This window comes from Rhinoderma darwinii, chromosome 7 (genome assembly GCF_050947455.1).
Source record: "Rhinoderma darwinii isolate aRhiDar2 chromosome 7, aRhiDar2.hap1, whole genome shotgun sequence".
In the NCBI taxonomy this organism is placed as follows: domain Eukaryota; kingdom Metazoa; phylum Chordata; class Amphibia; order Anura; family Rhinodermatidae; genus Rhinoderma; species Rhinoderma darwinii.
Window position 1 is genome coordinate 72092273 of NC_134693.1, and position 15240 is coordinate 72107512.

The 15240-nt window shown below is 41.9% G+C and overlaps 1 protein-coding gene across 5 annotated transcripts in view; it reads left to right on the forward strand.

Annotated features, from left to right (window-relative positions):
- L3MBTL2 (L3MBTL histone methyl-lysine binding protein 2) overlaps positions 1 to 14863 on the forward strand; it is a 121420-nt gene extending 106557 nt beyond the window's left edge. For 3 of the 5 annotated variants that reach the window (XM_075833533.1, XM_075833534.1, XM_075833536.1), the window contains exons 16-17: positions 3648 to 3731; positions 13266 to 14862. In XM_075833533.1, the coding sequence (XP_075689648.1) occupies positions 3648 to 3731; positions 13266 to 13384 (203 nt within the window). In that variant the 3' untranslated portion in view covers positions 13385 to 14862. Of the gene's footprint in view, positions 1 to 3545; positions 3607 to 3647; positions 3732 to 13265 lie in introns of all 5 variants that reach the window. The other 2 variants (XM_075833532.1, XM_075833537.1) reach the window with 2 other exon arrangements.
- Positions 14864 to 15240: the final 377 nt, after the last annotated feature.

The following is a 15240-nucleotide window of genomic DNA, read 5'->3' on the forward strand; positions in this document are numbered from 1 at the left end:
TGAGGAGTGAGGTCTTAGGCGGAAATAAAGTCTGCAACTCTCCCGGAAGGAGAGAAAAGTCTTACGGTCCCCTGAGAACTGGTCAGGTAACTTGAGGTTGGGTTCTAAAGGTGAGGTGTGGGGTACTACAAAGGCAGCGTCAGACTGATTGACCCTCTGAGCCAGGGCCTGGACCTGTAGGGAGAGGCCCTGCATCTGCTGGGTCAGGGTCTCAAGGGGGTCCATGATAGCGTCAGCGTAGAAGAAATGGTAGACTAGGTAAGGGCTTGTTATTATGTAATGGCAGGAAGGAGGTGAAGGGAACAAGTGAGCCCTAATCTACCCACCGCCCTGTCCCTGCCTACTTGCAACGACCCGCCCTAGGCGACGGGGTAGAACTTGGCGGCGGTCCCTACGCTGTCTAAGTGCAAGGGAGTACAAACAGGGAACACGCAAGGGAATACAGTAGCCCACGGAACGCCACGAGGAAACGGAGCGGTGAATGAGCCAGTCAGGATCAGGAAGTAGTGGGGTATACAAACAGGAGCACGGAGCAGAAGCAAGCCAGGGGCAGAGCAACGCAGGATAAACGGAACTGAAGCAAGGCAGAAGCACGGCAGAAGCAGGCTGGAGCAAGGCAGCAGTGGGGCCAGGAATCCAAGAAGAATAACAAGCAAGGAGGAAGAGAAAACGGCAGGTATAAATGGACAGGGGGCGGAGCTAACTCTGACTGACCAGGCCGCGATAGGCTCTCCCACTCCTGAGCCTGCCACCCTGATTGGTGGGAGCAGGTGTCAGTCTCAGAGGTCTGGCCTCAGGTGTCGACTGATTAATCCTGGGAGTATACCCAGACGTAGTGCCTGGCAGATCCTTTACAGCAGCCTCATACATTCAAGATACTACAGATTTTCTGCTCAAAATTTGTGAGGTCAAATAGAGGATAATGTCATCTTGGCATCCTTTGATGTATGCAGTTTATACACCTCCATTAAACACAACAGGGGCCTATGTGTTGTACATGAGGCTTTGGGTAATTCTGGAAACTCTAATGAGTGCACAGTATTACTTATGTAATAAGTAATCTTTATAAGATTCTACTCACTGAAAATATTTATTTTTTCGTGATTCCTTTTTTGTTCAGAAGAAGGGTACCGCCATGGGATCGAAAGTTGCACCCACATATGCCAACATGTTCATGACGTCCCTGAAGCAACATGTAGTCTATGTGTCCCACCACTTCAGTGATTTACTGAGGTCATTGAGATATATAGACGACATTTTTGTAATTTGGACTGGAACCCAGACATGATTGGAAGCATTTTTCTTTCCTCAACACTATGGATGTGGACATCAGGTTCACTATGGCATCATTTTCTTTTTCATTACAATTTTTAGATACGTTGGTCTACAGATCTGATGACAGACTGGTGACGGAGTTCTACACTAAGCCAACTGATTGTAACAATATTTTACAGTTTGACAGTCAACATCCGAGATGAATGATGGAATCCCTCACTTACAGTCAAATACTGAGGGTCAAACGGATTGTCTCTGACCGTCAGCATCTGACAACACGATTGGAGATGAATGACAAATTTGTAAAAAGACAATATCCACATACTCTTTTGAATAGACCGAGAACCAAGTTCTATAGGGTGGGTAGAGATAACTTGTTACCTCCCCTTAAAGGTGATTCGCCAGTACGAATTCTATCTCTTTCCACATACTCTTAAATTAGTAGTAAAATTGGCAACATTATTCGCAGGATGGCACATTTTACATAGTTTAGCAAGCAAGGTAAGAGTTTGGACGTCCTCCCATATATGGACAGTGATGTATGGGGTTTACCCAGAGCTGGAGTCCCAGAGCAGAGCGCTAGTACAGGTTCTGCTCCAGGACTCTGGCTCTGGTGTAGCCTCTGACATCATTATCCATACATGGGCATTGATGTCAGGGGCTTCCCCACTGTTCCGGAGTCCTGGAACTAATAGCGCTCTACCCGGGACTCCGGCTCTGGGGTTCCCCCTGACATCACTGTCCATATATGGACAATGATGTCAGGGGCAGAGCAGGAGTCCCAGGCAAAGCGCTAATAGCGCTCTAGCCGGGACTCCGGCTCTGGGGTTGCCCCTGACATCACCGTCCATATATGGACAGTGATATTAGGGGCAGAGCAGGAGTGCCAGGCAAAGCGCTTTACTGCTGCTCCATTGTGGCGTGCGTTCCGGCATGGAACGCACGCTTACATCACTTCTGGTGGAATGAGTGACGTACTTCCGGTTGCGGACACTGGATTGTCATAGCGGCGCCCTGTTACCGGCGTCCGCGTGGAATGCGCTGAAGTGCAGAGCTTCCAGGGTACTAGCAGAGGAGGAGCGCGCTACTGATTAGTAGATATCATCACGCAGCTCACGGTGATCAAGGTTAAAGGTTACCCGGACAAAAGACCTCATTCTCCCAGGTAGGACTGTTTGTATCACTCCAATTTGACTGTTGTCATGTCTGGGACCGAGAAGTCTGCCTTCAAACCTGGTGTGGTGGAGCCTAGCAAGTTCCCCAACCCAGTAATATAGTTTCTGATTAATTGTTGTATGGGGATTAGTTACTGACCCCTCCCCTTTCCATTATTGTTGTTTCAGTGTGATAAGTAACCATCTAGGAAGCCTAAAAGAGAACCCCCATCTATATGTCATAAGAAATTCTATTAACAAAAAAACCCTATGTCAAAAAAAGGAAAAATAATTCCACTCCCTGGACGTATGTAAAACCATACTAAAATACTTGGAGTTGACAAATTCTTGGAGGACAGATCAGAATCTCTTTGTCCAGTTCTGGGGATTAAATAAAGGCAAAAAAGCTTGCAAAACTACTATAGCAAATTGGATTAAAATAGCGATCATCGAAATATACCAAATCCAACACCTTAATCCCCTAGAAAATTTTAAATACTCACTCCACTAGAGCAATGTCTGTATCTCGGGCTGAAAGAGGAAATGCTACCTCAGATCAGATCTGCAAAGCAGCTACTTGGTCTTCTGTCCATACATTTATTAATCATTACAGACTTAATCTGGCTTCTGTTGGGGATCTTTTCTTTGGCTGGAAAGGTCTTCAAAATCATAATACCCCCTAAAATTTATTAACTCTCTTGTGGTGCTGTCATGGAGAAGTAGTGATAAATAGAATTAGACTTATTGGTAATTTGGTTTCTAAGAAACCCTCCGTAACCCCCCCCCCTCCCCCCGAGTTAGCACCTTGGGACCTTTTTCAAGCATGCCTGAAAAAGGTCCTAAGGTTGGACAGAATCGTTGCATCCTGTTTTGCTGTTTGAAATAAATCACCTTTATTTGCCATACCGGAGTGCTGCAGGATTTTTTCTTTTATTTATATATATATATATATATATATATATATATATATATATATATATATATATATATATGTTATATAATTTTATCAATATGATTATGAAGTAATGAATATGTTGAATCACTATGCCATGTGGTTATTTCAAATACACTGGGGAGGGGCTACTTAACCTCTTGTGTGTTTTCTGTACCTAATAGAAGTGGAGCGCTGTCCTCCTGTGGTGCTGTCATGCAGGGTTTCTTAGAAACCGAATTACCGGTAATTCTAATTCTATTTTTTTTATACTTTTTCTATTTCAGAAATAAAATACATAAAGAAAGCATGTAAGAAATCAAAATATGTCGACAAAATATTTGATATATCAGGTTCTACAGAAACAGAAAGTAAGTCTTCCTGTAGTTTTTGTTATTGTGAATATATTTGTGCCATGACTAAGTAACAATGTTTAAAAAAGGAAGGCAGTAAAGAAGCTATGAAGAAAATAATAAATTGTGTATATAACAGATAAAGGCATTAAACACTAAAATGTTCTTCAGCTATATAAATAATAAAAAGGTGTTCGCCCTTTGAAAGGGAATGAGGGAGATATTGTGAAGGGTGATGAGTAAAACGCTAATTTATTGAACTTTTTCTTCTCTACTGTATTCTGAGAGGAAGATGAAATGTGAAGTGGAATTCACAGGGATAAAGTTTCCTAACCCCTTCCTGCCATGTGCTTATAATGCAGGGTGCGAAAAGATGGAGCTTAAAGGGAACTTGTCATGCACATTATGCTGCCCCTCCAAAAAAAAAAATAAGGCTGTGTGTGAAACCCCCCTAAAAGAGTATTTGTTTTCCCCTAAATGAGTAAAATTTACTTCTGCCTCATAAGTTTTTGCCTTCCTCTGAATCAACATCGCAGGAAAATAGGTAGAGCTATATGTGTTTTTTCAACCCTACTGTGTGACTATGTTACAGCAAAGATAAAATACATTACAAAAACCTTACTTTTACACTGCTCAGTAAAATCTTCTAATGTTGTGAAAAAGGTGAACAAGAATTACGATTCCAAATGAACGTGTGGTTCTATCTAAATAAAGCTTAATCATTGTAATGAAACCTTGTGCAAATTTTTCACTCCTTTTTGTGTTTCAATTTATCATTTTTAAGATCTCTGTTTATTGTGCGTGAATAGAGACATTTGGGTAAATTTTCTAATCAAAATGCACCAGAATTCTAGCTCAAATTGGTGGTGTAATGAAGAGAAAAGTGTCTAACATGTCTAGCTAGATGCGCCAAATGTATTATACAGCATGCACCACTATGATAAATTTGATGCATCTTCTGACTGCCCTGCCTTAGTTTACACTGTCTCAAACGTATTAGTAAATCTGCCCCATTCTTGTTTACATCCAGAGGCAGAAAACCCGTACAAACTTGATGCTTAGATTTTGCTACAATCCAATCTAGGCAATCCTCTGTGAACTAAACAGCCTGGACTCCATACTAATTAACTGTACCTCCACTGATTCTCTTTATCTAAATGAAAAATTGCATAGTGAAAAGACTGAAGTATTCATGACTACATTTTTATTACACATATTATATTTTTCTATTTCATATCACTTATTCACATTTATTATGCACAACAGAGATCAAAACATTTTAAAGGTTGTAAAGAGAACTAAAATGGTAATTTGTTGAATTTGCAGCATCAGGAGGTCATATTTACAGAAATCAAAAGCTCTTTCAATAAAAAAAAACTTAACAGGCCAAGTTACATGTTAACATAGGACCCCTTCTTTGATATCACCTTCACAATTCTTGCATCCATTTAATTTTTGAGTATTTGGACAGTTTCTGCTTGAATATCTTTGCAGGATGTCAGAATATCCTTCCAGAGCTTCTGTTTTGATGTGAATTGCCTCCCACCCTCATAGATATTTTGCTTGAGGATGCTCCAAAGGTTCTCAATAGGGTTGAGGTCAGGGGAACATGGGGGCCACACCATGAGTTTCTCTCCTTTTATGCCCATAGCAGCCAATGACACAGAGGTATTCTTTGCAGCATGAGATGGTGCATTGTCATGTATGGAGATAATTTTGCTACAGAAGGCACGGTTCTTCTTTTTGTACCACGGAAGAAAGTGGTCAGTCATAAACTCTATGTACTTTGCAGAGGTCATTTTCACACCGTCAGGGACCCTAAAGGGGCCTACCATCTCTCTCCCTATGATTCCAGCCCAAAACATGACTCCGCCACCTCCTTGCTGACGTTGCAGCCTTGTTGGGACATGGTGGCCATTCACCAACCATCCACTACTCCATTCATCTGGACCATCCAGGGTTGCACGGCACTCATCAGTAAACAACACGGTTTGAAAGTTCGTCTTCATGTATTTCTGAGCCCACTGGAACCGTTTCTGCTTGTGAGCATTGTTTATTGGTGGCCGAATAATAGCTTTATGCACACTTGCAAACCTCTGGAGGATCCTACACCTTGAGCTTCGCGGGACTCCAGAGGCACCAGCGGCTTCAAATACCTGTTTGCTGCTTTGCAATGGCATTTTAGCAGCTGCTCTCCTAATCCTATTAATTTGTCTGGCAGAAACCTTTCTCATTATGCCTTTTTCTGAACTAACCCGTCTGTGCTCTGAATCAGCCACAAATCTTTCCACAGTATGATGATGACGCTTACGTTTTCTTGAAATATCCAATGTTTTCATACCTTGTCCAAGGTATTGCACTATTTCACGCTTTTCGGCAGCAGAGAGATCTTTTTTCTTTCCCATATTGCCATATTGCTTGAAACCTGTGGCCTGCTTAATAATGTGGAACATCCTTCTTAAGTAGTTTTCCTTTGATTGGGCACACCTGGAAAACTAATTATCACAGGTGTCTGAGATTGATTACAATGATCCCAAGAGCCCTATGACACAATACCATCCATGAGTTTAATTCACTATATTTGAATGTCATGGCTGATCAGTCCGTATGTAATCACGCTATCCTATCTACATTACTCTTTTAAATCCACAGAGAAAAATTATATTTATCTGCTTGATCTCATAGTCTAAAAGGGAAAGGGCGAGATACATTTAATGATAATATTAGTACCTGTTTACATCAGCCTTGCCCTTCCGTTGAGGGGTTCTGTCGGAGGTTTTCGTCGGGTTAACCCCTCAACGGAAAGGCAAATGGAAACCATTGATATCAATGGTGACGGAAATGTTTTTAAAGGTTTACGTTTGTCACCGTTGTGACAGGGTTCCATTGTGTTGACTAAATCAATAGCGCAGTCGACTGCGCTATTGATTCCGTCAAAAACATTGAAACCTGACGTTGAGGTCTCCTGCCATTGATAAACTCGTTTCAATAAATAAACCTCGCTGTTCCGCAAGAACTTATTTCATTTATTTTCCTCTATATCAATTCGATATGCAGATAAAACAATATTTATGGAATCTTTTAGGACCACAAACTCGTCTTCTTTAGTTGAATCCTTGAGCAGTTGCTCAATAGCCGTCACCTTCTTTTTAATTTTTTTAATTTCCTTTTGTAGATGATCAATAGTGAGCAGCATTAAATCAAGTGAACATTTATTGATTATTTTCTCAAAGTCATTGCAGTAAGTAATATCTTCTGAAAACAATGTGGGGTGCAATCTCACCCGTAATCCTCGTGGTATGCATTGAACCCTAGGATAGGGAATTAAAAAAGTTAGACTGATGTACAGTGTATTCGGAAAGTTTTCAGACGTTTCACGTTTTTCTCATTTTGTTATTTTGAGGCCTTGTGCTAAGAAAAAAAAAAATTCCCGTTTTCCCCATCTGCACTCAATCCCCAATAAAGTGAAAACAGAATGTTAGAAATCTTGAAAATTTATTGAAAGGGAAAAACTAAAATATTGCATTGACATAAGTGTTCAGACCCTTTTGCTATGACACTTGAAATTTAGCTATGGAGGCCTCCTATTGTTTTAGATGATCTTTCAAATGTTTCTACACCTTGATTGGAGTCCATCTGTGTTAAATTAATTTGATTGGACATTATTTGGAAAGACAGACTCCTGTCTATGTAAGGTCTCACAGCTGACAATGCGTATCAGAGCAAAAACCAAGCCATGAGGAGGAAAGAACTTCCTGTAGAGCACAGAGACCGGATTGTGTGGAGGCACAGATCTGGAGAAGGGTAGAAAACAAATTCTGCTGCACTGAAAGTGCCCAAGAGCACAGTGGCCTCCATAATTCTTAAATGGAAGAAGTTTGGAACAACCAGGACTCTTACTAGAGCTGGCTGCCCCACCAAACTAAGTTATTGGGGGAGAAGGGCCTATGAAAGGTGACCAAGAACCCAATGGTCACTTTGGCTGAGCTCCAAAGATCCCATGTGCAGATGGGAGAAACTTCCATAAGGTCAACCATCACTGCAGAACTCCACCAATCTGGGCTTTATGGCAGAGTGGCCAAAATGGAGACTCTCCTCAGTAAAAGACACGTGAAAGTCTGCTTGGAGTTGGCAAAAAAGCACCTAAAGAACTCGGACTGTGAGAAACAAGATTCTGTGTTCTGATGATACCAATATTTAACTTTTTGGCCTCAATTCTAAGCGTCGTGTCCGGCGGAAACTTGGCACTGCTCATCACCTGCTCAATACCATCCTTACGGGCCTCCCCCGCTCCAGTGGCCGTCAGCCTGTGCAAAATAACCACTGGCGTCCTCTGCATCCTTCTCTCGGACGCTGGTGCGCTCTGCCTCTGGGCCCGTACGTGAGCCTGGCTGTTTCTTTAAGGGCAAGCGCACGCACCAGGAATATTGCCTATACTGCATACCCTGGAGTACATAAGGAACCCTGCCCACCTTCCCAGTGCCTGATCAATGTTGTTACTAACCCAGTGTTAGCCTGCGAAGGTTCCGTATACTGAGTCCAGTGTCTGTGACCAGTCCTGAGTCCAGTGTCTGACCAGTCCTGAGTCCAGTGTCTGTGACCAGTCCTGAGTCCAGTGTCTGTGACCAGTCCTGAGTCCAGTGTCTGTGACCAGTCCTGAGTCCAGTGTCTGTGACCAGTCCTGAGTCCAGTGTCTGTGACCAGTCCTGAGTCCAGTGTCTGTGACCAGTCCTGTGTCCAGTGTCTGTGACCAGTCCTGTGTCCAGTGTCTGTGACCAGTCCTGTGTCCAGTGTCTGTGACCAGTCCTGAGTCCTGCTTCCAGTTATCCGGCGCCATCTACCAAGGACTCTCTTACACCTGTCTGGCCAGCAGCTACTTCGTTACGGCAGAGTAGCCCAGTGGTTCCACAACCCCGTTGGACGCTACACATGGTTGTGGCAGCATCATGCTGTGGGGTTTGTTTTTTTTAGCAACTGTGATAGACTGGTCAGGGTTGAAGGAAAGATGAATGGAGAAAAGTACAGACATATTCTTTATGAAAACCTGATCCAGAGTGCCCTGGGCCGAAGGTTCACCTTCCAACAAGACAATGACCCTAAGCACACAGCCAAGACAACACAGGAGTGGCTTCGGGACAACTCTGTGAATTTCCTTGAGTGGCCCAGCCAGAGCCCTGACTTGAACCCTATTGAACATCTCTGGAAAGAGCTGCAAATGGCTGTCCACCCACGGTCCCCATCCAACCTGACAGAGCTTGAAAGGATCTGTAGAGAAGAATGGCAGAAAACCCCCAAATCCAGGTGTGCAAACTTTGTGGCATCATACCCAAGAAGACTGGAGGCTGTTGTCGCTGACAAAGGTTCTTCAAATAAGTACTGAGTAAAGAGTCTGAATACTAATGTCAATGCAATATTTTCATTTTTCCTTTTCAGTAAATTAGCAAAGATCACGAACATTCTGTTTTCACTTTGTCATTATGGGGTATTGAGTGCAGAATGATGGGGAAAAACTTGAATTTTTTTTTATTTTAGCACAAGGCCTCAACATAACAAAATGTAAAAAAATTCAAAGGGTCATGAAGACTTTCCGAATGCATTGTATACCAGCCCAACTGAGGTCGAAAGGATACACGCTAAACGTAGGGCAAAAACGTAATGTGAACAGAGCCTAACTCGGAGGATTGTCTACACTGGATACAGCTGTAGAAATCTCTCAGTATCAGACCTATATGGGTTTGCATGAATTTCAATGTAGCTTGGTAAACATATGCATCTCAATTAAGTATTTGGGGGTGCAGCTAGCCTTTCTGGTGCCTGAGGCGAACAGTGAAACAGCGGCCCCACACGTCCTATAGGGTGATAGAGGACAGATAGTAAAGAAAAAATATATAGCATTTTTATGTTCACATGTTATGATAATCCGTTTAACATCTGCATAAAATCTGCAGTGTATACATGCAGATAAATTACATATATCTACCTGCACTCACTATATTACACTCATTCATTATAGACCTATTTGTGCACTTTCAGCATCATAGGCATGAATATTCACTGTGTGCTCTGGAAGAAGCACATTACTAAATATGGTACCAGAACTAGGTTCAGTACATAAATGCAGCACTAGAACCAAGATAAGCACATATATACAGCAAGTAGAAAATATACAAAGGAAATTGGTCCGCTCACCTCTCATTTGAAGTAAGGACGCCACATTCCATATTTGATCGGTGCACGGGCAAGAGAGCTACATAGGGAGAAGGTAGAAATCCTGGGAACAAAGTTAGGGGTCCAGCACATGATATGATATTAAAAAAAAAATTAAAAACTAAAACAAGAAGTTAAAAATCCCAGGGAGAGAACGCCTACGCGGTTCGAACTTCTTAGTTCTTAATCATAACTGTTAAATAAACTGTTTTGTATTTTTTCATATCATATCATGTGCTGGACCTCTAACATATATACAGCACCAGAACCAAGCTCAGTACATAAATACAGCACCAGAACAAAGCTCAATACATATATACAGTACCAGAACAAAGCTCACTACATAAATACAGCCCCAGAACCAAGCTTAGTACATAAATACAGCACCAGAACCAAGCTCAATACATATATATAGTACCAACAAATCACTGAAAAAGAATTGTAATCATATAAAATCACTGAACAGGCCATACTTACTGATAAGGGCAGGTACACACAGATAAACCAAAATGCTCCATAGAGGGAGATTACACAGGTGCAATATACTGATGAACAGACACACTCACGCCTACTATTCATGAGGGGGTGGCTGCTTAGTATTAACATTGCACAATGATATAGCTTTTAAAAGTGTGTCAGTGACATGGTTACATGTAGTGCACCATGCTGGCATACAGCATATTAGTCACGGCCATACTATTAGACCCGGTGAGCTGCCCAATACCATCCAAATGTACCACACAATATACTAACACACTATTCTCCCCCAGCACTACAAGGCCCAGCTTCATCCTGAAAAGATATTGTCACGTACTCTCTGCCTGTGACTCCCTCTGTCTCCAGGACAACGAGAGTTACTCGCTTGGGCGTCGCCCGGCCTGGCAGACTGAGGCAGTCTGCAGCCAATAGGAAATCTGGAACGTCAGGCCAATCAAAGCCTGGTTGATGTTCCTGAGCTCCCGCCCTCTCCTTATTTAGTTCAGCCAGGGATAGTTGGCCTTTGTCTGTAATTAGAGTTTCCTTGCCTGGTGCTTTCCCTTGTTTCAGACTCCCCTAAGCGACTTGCTTTTTGACTTCTTGTGACCTAACCTTGGCTGGACTCCTGACTTTTCTTTGACTTCTGTGTTTTCCGCACTCTCCCGGTTTGACCCTGCCTGCCTGACTCCGCCTTTTGCACCCGGACTTGTCAGCGGCGCAATTGCCCTGCCTCTCCCTCCGTGTACTTCCCAGGTTACCCTTTGTTATTTCGTACTGTCTCTGTCTTATCTGTTTGTCGGTTTCACTTGTACCAGTATAGGGAATGCCACCCAGTTGTGCGCCATTCTTTAGGTCGGGTCGTACAAGTAGGTAGGGACATAGGTTTGGGAAGAACAGGGACCTCACTGTTTACTGTGTATTTGTTCATGACAGATATCCATGATAAACTATAAATGTCAAAGAGAAACATGAGGTATTATTTGATATTTTGACCAAAATACGCAAGCTCGCAACCAGCGTCAAGGGTCCCCATCGTATTGCAAGTCCCCACACTCCTATTACAAACGAATCACTGAAAAATAACTATATTAATTTAAAATCACTGAACAGGCCATACTTACTCATAAGGGCAGGTTCACACACCACTTCCCAACAGGACGCAGATAAACCAAAATGCTACATAGAGGGAGATTACACAGGTGGGAAGTGGTATGTATATATATATATATATATATATATATATATATAGTACCAGCACAAAAACGGGTCAGTACACATTTACAGCACCAGCACAATATAGCTAAATAGATCATTTGCAAATTCAGTTTAACCCCTGCCATCTAGGTTTGTACGGCGTAAAACTACAGCTCCCAGCATGGCCCAAACAATGGTAAGGATGTGCTGGGAGTTGCTGTTTCACAAAAAAATATATCATACCCTCCATCATCATACTCAAGATCATGCCGTGACTACAGTACTTATTAGAGGCAGAATAAACATTTACATTGAGTGACTCACAGGGAATGTCTTCTCATCTTCTCAGATTCTAGTCATTCTTTTTCTCTTTTCTTCTCCATCCGGCCCAGAACTCTGAGGATTTCTCCCAGCCACGGCTCATTTCTGCAGTTTGTCACTCAGGTGGCTTCTCACTTTTCAAACATTTCCGCTTCTACATACGAAGATAAAATTCTCATGATGTCACACACTATGCCCCTAAATATAATAGCATGATACACTGCACCTCTACTTATAATAGCACCATACACCGTGTTTCACACACACACACACACACACACACAGCACCCCCTGTAGATAGTGCCCCCATAGAGTCCCCTGTAGATAGTGCCCCCATAGAGCCCCCTGTAGATAGTGCCCCCATATAGCCTTCTGTAGATACTGCTTCCCATAGAGCCCCTTGTAGATACTGCTCCCCATAGTGCCACCTGTAGATAGTGCCTTACATAGATCAACCTGTAGATAGTACAAGCATAGAGCCCCATGTAGATAGTGCCCCTCATAGAGCCCCCTGTAGATAGTGCCCTACATAGAGCCCCTGTAGATAGTGCCCTACATAGAGCCTCCTGTAGATACTGCTCCCCATAGAGCCTCCTGTAGATACTGCTCCCCATACAGCCTCCTGTAGATACTGCTCCCCATAGAGCCCCCTGTAATTACTGCCCCTCATAGAGCCCCCTGTAGATACTGATCCTCCTAGAGCCCCCTGTAGATAGAGCCCCCTGTAGATAATGCCACTTACACTGTTCACTGAAAAAAAACAAAAAAAATTTACATACTCACCTGATCCCATTCCCGTGCCGTCCTCCAGCAAGTCTGCTAATGCTGAACGATGCAAGCCGCCTGCGTCATTGAAAGGTGCTTAATGGCAGGGTAAGGAACTAATGTTCCCTGCCAGTGCTAGTGATCCTTTTAATTGTGTCTGCATCCTATAGACGCAGATACAATTATAGTGCAGGAGGGGTGGCGGCAGTTGGTTTCAGTGGCACCGCTGACGGCCCCCTCCGAGTGGTAGCAGGCTGTCGCCTGAGGCAAGAGGCTTACCTCGCCTCAAGGATGGTGCAGCCCTGGGTTAAAGTGCTAAACTTGTTTACTACAAAGCCATTATTAATCAGGTGGAGTTTCACTTCAATATCTTAAATGAATCTAAAGACTTATAAAAGATCTTTACTTTGACTAATTTCCATTGGATGTCAGAATCAATGTATTCTTTCTGCATTGACACTTCATAGCGCTCAACTATCATGAATATGAGATTTTTGTGTCACAATTTTATTTTTTATTTTTGTCTTAATAAGCTGAGCGGTAACAGGTATATTGACATATAAACAAAACTTTTTCTTTGACTTACAGTGTTGGCGGTAAAACAGAAACCGGAACAGATTGAACCATTTGTATTTGAAGATGCAAGCATGCAGACTGCAGACATGGGGATCGAGGAGGGGAAAAATGACAACTGTGGTTTTGTTTGATTAGAAATAGTTTAAAGTGTACCCCAGGTACAAATGAAAAATCATATGCTAAAGTGCTTACCATAAGCTTTTAGTTTACAATGTAATAGATTGGTAAAGTTCTCCTCCTTTCTAAGTCCCAGCAGCACAAACACCCGTACTGCACACTTCAGCAACTGAGTAAAAAAAAAACTCTGACAGTGCTCTTTGTCTTAGGTATCCATATCCAGCAGGAAATCCTTGCTGCAAAGTTCCTTTTTATTACAATTAAAGCAGCACAGTGAGGCTTCCTACTGAATATGGAAGCCTAGTAGACAGAGCACAGGGCTTTGTCTGCTGCTGGAGCTTTTCCGTCAGTTGCATGAATGTACAGCACATGGGTGTCTGTGCTGCTGGAGCTTAGAAAGGAGAAAGACTTTGCTAATCTACTACTTAGCAAGCGGAAAGTTTATAGTAATTACTGCAGCAAATCTTTACCTCCAAATATCAATCATTTTTTTCTAAAAGTAAAGTAGAAACATATCATATGTAATCTCTTCATATCCGGTAAGAAAGAGTGTATGTGAGGCAAGTACTTTTTCTAAAGTGGGGTTTCTACCAAAAACTATTTATTATGTTTAATCCATAGCTGCTTACATTGGAGGGGTTGTTTTTTTTCTCCCTCTTTGGTAACTTTGCTCCCTGTTTCAATAAAAAACAAGTAAATGCCATGTAGTCTCCAGGATAGACCAGCAAATACTGCTGAACTCTTGGCAACTTATCATTTTGTTTTATATAGAACTTGTTGATATCTGAAAATGCCATTTCAACATTCCTTCTGTGGGCAACGATGGCAGCAATCTAGAGCACATGGTAAATGGTGATGGACAGTTTTCTAATACGGTATATTTTCATTGAAATATTCTACCTATAGTAAGTAAGCTTCTTCTATCTTCTTAGTTTTTAAAAAGACTTGCCGGACGAAGGAGTCTGTGTGCTTTGAAACCTTGCATACGTATTTTTTGGGGTTAGCTAAACTAATGCCTCTAAGCCAAGTCAGTAATAAGATTACTAAGTAATTTATTCTAGGAAAGGGAGAAACATTAAGGTAACAAGATAAAAAGGTTAAAAGCACTAGTGAAATAACAAATGACTGAACTTGACTCTCCTGAAGGAGCAGTGAGTATATGGGGAAAGAAGTTAAGCTGACCATGGTCCTTTTAGATACACCACATGGTACTTTATTTAAATTTATATCTTGCGGACTTCTTGGAGAAATTGAAGATCCATTATTTCTGTGTCGCATGTTTGTCAGATGTCCCGTGATCTCTTATTTTTCTTAACTGCATTTTTTTCCTATTTAGGTATTTGCAGGAATAGGGGTGGGAAGTGGGTAGAAGGGTGATTCTTTGTTGATCATAATGTCAGAAAAGAAAACCAATCTCCTGCGCTCATGCTCATAATGTATTTTGTACAAGACTTGATGTTATTAATGCAATCACATGTATGTTTGCTTTTCTGAAATGCAAAATAAAAAGTAAAAAATTAAATTCTTTTTTGACCTTGATCAGCACAAAAATACATGACGGGCTTTGCAGTCTTTTACCTCTTATAGTTAAAATAATCACATGCCTGAGCAGCAGAGATTCCCCCAAACAAATCGCCATATCGATTTTTTAGAACAATCACATATTTTCTAAGACTGGCTAAATCCAACTAGTGATAAAAGGCGCAGTTTACTTGACCATGCAATTACATGTCAGATCGTAGATTATGAAATGTAGTCTGGCTTAAAAAAAATGGAAGGAGTCACAGAATTCAGTAACAAAATATAGTCTATATGGCAGTGGGTAAAATCCAGCAACGTGGGTAATATTGCTGCCAGGTTAGATTAACTA